At 42.5% G+C, this 5,351-nt stretch overlaps 1 protein-coding gene across 1 annotated transcript; it reads right to left on the bottom strand.

Annotated features, from left to right (window-relative positions):
• Positions 1-4,722: 4,722 nt before the first annotated feature.
• On the bottom strand, positions 4,723-5,007 carry LOC118088161 (ubiquitin-related modifier 1-like). The gene is given in 2 exon segments (XM_060277511.1): positions 4,723-4,842; positions 4,845-5,007. Coding segments are annotated over 2 exon segments (252 nt in total). The 3' UTR covers positions 4,723-4,753.
• Between the last annotated feature and the right edge of the window lie 344 nt (positions 5,008-5,351).

Genomic DNA, 5,351 nt, shown 5'->3' with positions numbered 1-5,351 from the left:
GAAACAGAATGCCTGGCTTTTGGGAAGGAGATTTATTGTTGGGAAAGTGACTCCTCCAACACAGTTGTCATGAGTTTAAGGGCTTGATTGAAATCCTTATTATGACACAATGGGCTGGATACTGCAACAGAGTTATTTGCCACTTCTCCTAAAGGGGCACAAAGTCCATAGCCAGGGGGAGATGGAGATAAGGGCCAATGGCCAAGGTTGATGCACAACAACGAAAACCCAGATCTGAACATTTGTCTATGTTCGTTTTTAATTCATTTTATTTAAATAAGACGGTAATAACTGTTAAGGGTTCAGTGTCCGGGAACCTGTTAGTAAATTTGTTCATTTGAACAAAAACAGTGGCATATGGGAGCTGGGTTATTTCTATTATCTGCACATTTCCCCTTCTATTTCTACAAGAAAAAGGACAAAATACTTGAAATTATGCTGAAAAATCACAGGAGAGAAGGAAAGGCCCATGGCTCGCCCCCTTGTGACTATGGGCCTGGACCACAATGAGCAAAAACTCTTCCTAAAACCAAACCAAATCACCTCAAAATTTATAGAAAATCTACCGCCTTCCACATTGTGTTCCCCATGCACAGTCACCTTCCTTTTCTAATGATCCTGCAAAATTCCTATCAATTCCCAAAGAAGTGCTGTTTATTTGCATAATAATGATGCCATAATTCACAAGGCAGCCTCCTTCCCTCCGCCTCGTGACATTGCATTTGCCTTTGAAGTGGCATGCAGAGAAGCTGGGATAGCAAATACAATCACATCTTAACTGCTCTGGTTCCACAAAGAAAGTGTAGTATGGATCATATCAGGTACCCATGGATTTTCAGGAGAGACTTTCCTGCGTTGCATTGCGGAACATGCCTGTTAAACAGGACCAGTTGTCAAGAGCATCCTATGCCAACACAATCTGCTGTGGTGTCCTAATCTGGAGCTTTCTGGGGGGGGCTACGATTTAAGGTGCTGGGCTTGACCCACCCCCACCCCCATGACAGAGTTGTTTATCTTCTTCTTTTTCTTTCTTTTTTTAAATTTTAAAATAAACTTTATTTTTCATTTTAAAAATCAGCAAATCAATAAATGAACCAATACAAACCTATAAACAAAGAAATATAAATACAAAAAAGACAAACAAACAAACGACAAACACAATTCTGCAATAAAAAAAACCCATCAATACACTCCAATTAAGAAATTTTAACCAGAGTTGTTTATCTTCTATGATTTTTCCATGTACAGATTTTCTGAGGTCTGGGACAGAATTTGACATTGGCCATGGATTCTGCAGGATCTAATCTCACTTTCAAACTTTCCCAAATGTTTATGGAATTATATTATTAATCATTATTACCTACAGTACACTATGTATTTATGGAACATCATCCATGTAAAATGATATTTTAAAGGATAACAAAAGCAAAAGACAGCTGTCTGCCCTCAATTTTAAATTTAGAGGATAATAATAATAATACAGTGATAATAATAATAATAATAATAATAATAATAATTTATTTACTGTATACCCCGGGCAGGGCTCAGGGCGGCAAACACCAAATATGAATTACAATAAAACATAATAGAAAAGAAAAACAACAAACAGTTAATTAAAATACGGCTTAAAATACAGCTTAAAATGCAGCCTCATTTTCGTAAAGGTAAAGGGACCCCTGACCATTAGGTCCAGTCGTGACCGACTCTGGGGTTGAACGCTCATCTCGCATTATTGGCCGAGGGAGCTGGCATATAGCTTCCAGGTCATGTGGCCAGCATGACAAAGCCGCTTCTGGCGAACCAGAGCAGCACATGGAAATGCCGTTTACCTTCCCGCTGTAGCAGTATCTATTTATCTACTTGCACTTTGATGTGCTATTGAACTGCTAGGTTGGCAGGAGCTGGGACCGAGCAACGGGAGCTCACCTTCTGATCAGCAAGCCCTAGGCTCTGTGGTTTAACCCACAGCGCCACCCACGTCCCATGCCTCATTTTAGTAGTAGCCCATAAATCAAGACCATAAAGGGAGGAAACATCAGATATTCACCCAGGCCAGCTATCCATGCTGGTCCTACATGGGCCAGCAAAAAAGCCAAGGGAAATTTTATATACCAAATCCCATATAAGAGGTCAGAATGAGTCTAAGCCGAAGGCCAGGCAGAACAGCTCCGTCTTGCAGGCCCTGTGGAAATATGTCAAATCCCACAGGGCCCTAGTTTCTTGTGACAGAGCGTTCCACCATGTCAGGGCCAGGGCTGAAAAGGCCCTGGCCCTAGTTGAAACCAATCTAACCTCCTTGAGGCTTGTGACCTCCAAAGTGTTGTTATTTATGGACCTTAAGATCCTCCGCGGGGCATACCAAGAGCGGCGCTCCCGCAGGTACAAGGGTCCTAGGCCACATAGGGCTTTAAAGGTCTTTAGAGATGGAGACAGTTGGGGTAAATGTGAGTGTCCTGGACTCTACTAATGAGGACTAGAGATTGTGCTTGAAAACATACAAGCTGCTTCTAGAAATGGCCCCAGCTCTCAGGACCAGAGATTCTGGCCCCTGCTTTGAAATGTGAAACTTCCTCTAGGCTCTCAGTTATAAGCACATCCCATACCATCCATCACCCATCATTTTTACCTCCTATTCCTTATTTCTCTACCTTTCCCCCTGCCCCCCTCCAACACAATTCCTTCTTGCACCAACTCAGTTACAAAGCAACAAATAAGGTGTCTGCATGTTGCTTGTTAGTGCCATTCTTTTGTCTGAAGTGCAGAATTGTAGCTTTCTTGGTGCCACATTTAGATGAATTTTATTATAGGTTAGTGATCCAAAGGGTGAGGGATTCCTTACAGATCCCCATCTGCCTTTTACCCCAGATGCCCTGTCTAGGGGTTACATCTCTCCCCTACTTTCCTTTACATATTACGTTTTGTGAGAAACATTCTCTTTACTACATGTGGTCAAGTTCATGCAACAAGGACAGCTGGAAAGACATTCTCATAACTTATTTCTCCTCCAGAAACAGCAAGTTCTGAGACTCTTATAGGAGGTTTTTCTGGACTGTTCAAACTGGCATTCGTTTTTCACTGAGCAGGGTGAATCTGTTTCAGGTTATATATAAAAGATAACACCTTGCATTAGCTTTTTAGAATTTGTTGTCCTTTTTAGTTCTTTGATTTGAAGGGATTTCATTACATTTTTCACCTAAATAACATCCCATGCAGATCTATAAAGTAACATAATACTTGAAGTAAAATTAGGGATTTATTCAGGTACATAAACAAAAGGTCAAGTGACAACAGCAATATTCGGTTCAGTAAATCCTCATAGATGAGAGTCTGGGTGGTCTATTATCATTCCAAGCTGCTCAGTTAGAAACAGGAATCCTTTTTTCAATAATAATTAAATCAGGGGTTAAAATGCTACCTTCCATTGGTGCAATACTTTATCCATTATTAGCATCTTCCACACCTTCAATTAAAGTTGTGCCATTCTTCCACTTTTGCACAGTTTGGAAATTAGCAACCACCCACTCAGCTGTCATTCTGAAAGCCGTAACCTATTTGCTATTATGTATGTCCTTCAGAGATTCAAATAGGTACAAACAACACAGCCTAAAAACAACAACACAAAAATAGTTAAATACATAACCAAAACCACATGTTCAAAACATGCATTAAATTAATTACAATTGACCAGTGACAAAGAATGGATTTTTTGTTTTGTTTTTGTTTTCACAACTTTTGTCGTTTATTATCACAACCATCCTGCAGAGCAGATCATTTCAAATCTCACTCTACACATGTGGAACTGAAGTTAACATAGAGAGCAACTTCCTCAAGGCCACCCAGTGAAGTAAGTACATGACTGAGGCAGAACCTGAGTCTGGAATGAAGCACTCTGTCCTCTGCAACACATTGCAAAACACTTTGCGACAGAACAGTGCAGAGCAGACAATTTGAAAAGAGAAATCAATCGCATGCATACACAGCAGCTGTGGCAGAACAGGGTCAGGCATTGGCTCCAGAAGATTTTTATTTTAAAGAGCACCATAGAATTGTAGAGTTAGAAGGGACTCTGAGGGTCATCAAGTTTCTTTTTCTTTTTTTAAAAAAAAGGCAGGCAAAAGTGTACTTCACAGTCATCAAAATTCAAAGTAACCATTTGTGAGCTGGCTCTAGATGGGTACTTTTTAAAACTGAGTCACAAAACTGAAATCCATCCATGGTAAATGAAGAGCAGATAGGCTGAGGGAGTCTTGCACCTGCCATCTTCCTTGCATGCCCCCCCCCATATCCCTTAATGACTGTTAATGGCTGCAACCTGATCCAAGGCTTGGATTGGAAGGAAAGGGAGACACACACACCCCTCTTTGATCACAGACCTTCCCCTGCTGCTGCCAAGGAGAAGCCAGCAAACAAGTGCGACGACAGCCACGGTGAGCTCAGCCATTCCACGTGCAAAGCGGCTCGTTTCCAGCCACTTGTCCCATGGCATGCACCTCCTCCTGGAGCAGGGAAGAGGGTGACCAACAAGTGCAGAAAGGATTTCGATCTCCTTCTTGGGCAAAAGAGGCGAGAGCTGAACCACTGGGTGGGAGGAGCCAAACGTCCAAAGGGCAGACTTCATTAAGGAAAATGAGCTAATGAGAAACCGACTCTGATCTGGGGTGGCAGCCAAGAGAGCAAGGAATGTTTATGCCTTGGCCAGGAATCCCTTCTGCACACCAGCAGCACCAATGTACTTTTTCATACTCCCAGCAGTCTAGCCACCATGCAAGGTGGAGATGAAAACGACGTTATCCTGGTCTTGGAGCAGATAGTCCAGCTCCCCCATCAACTCCCAATCTGCACCAAGATTCACAGCCGCACAGAATCTCCCTGCACAAACAGTTCTGGCCTCTCTTTCAACAGGTTCCCTTTAATCCACACCAGCATCACCTGATGCTTTCTGATCCCACCAAACAAGAGCTCCGCGCCACCTCCGCACTCCAGCTGCAGAGACAAGGGAGCCGCCATCTTTCCTGAGGCAACGGCGCTGCCTGCAGCGGAAGAGCGACGTCGCGTCTACTTAGAGGGGTGGGGGGCGCAGGACCCTATCATTCCCCGCTCTGGGGCAGAAACAACAATATCAGCAAATTTGGTTCTGTTCATCTTCTAGGCAGTGCTTTTTTCTTTCTTTAAAAATGCTTAGGGGTACTCTCATTCTGACTCAAGAAAATCACCATTTTATAGTCTAAATCGGGGGAAATAAATACAGTAAATGGACAAGTACAAAGATTCACAACATGTTTAGGGGTATTTGGGTTTGACTCGAGCAGGGGTTTTTTCTTCCACTACAGGCAATATATAAAGAATGAGTT

Source organism: Zootoca vivipara, chromosome 7, assembly GCF_963506605.1.
Source record: "Zootoca vivipara chromosome 7, rZooViv1.1, whole genome shotgun sequence".
Lineage (NCBI taxonomy): Eukaryota > Metazoa > Chordata > Lepidosauria > Squamata > Lacertidae > Zootoca > Zootoca vivipara.
This window is presented reverse-complemented; position numbering and strand designations above follow the sequence as displayed.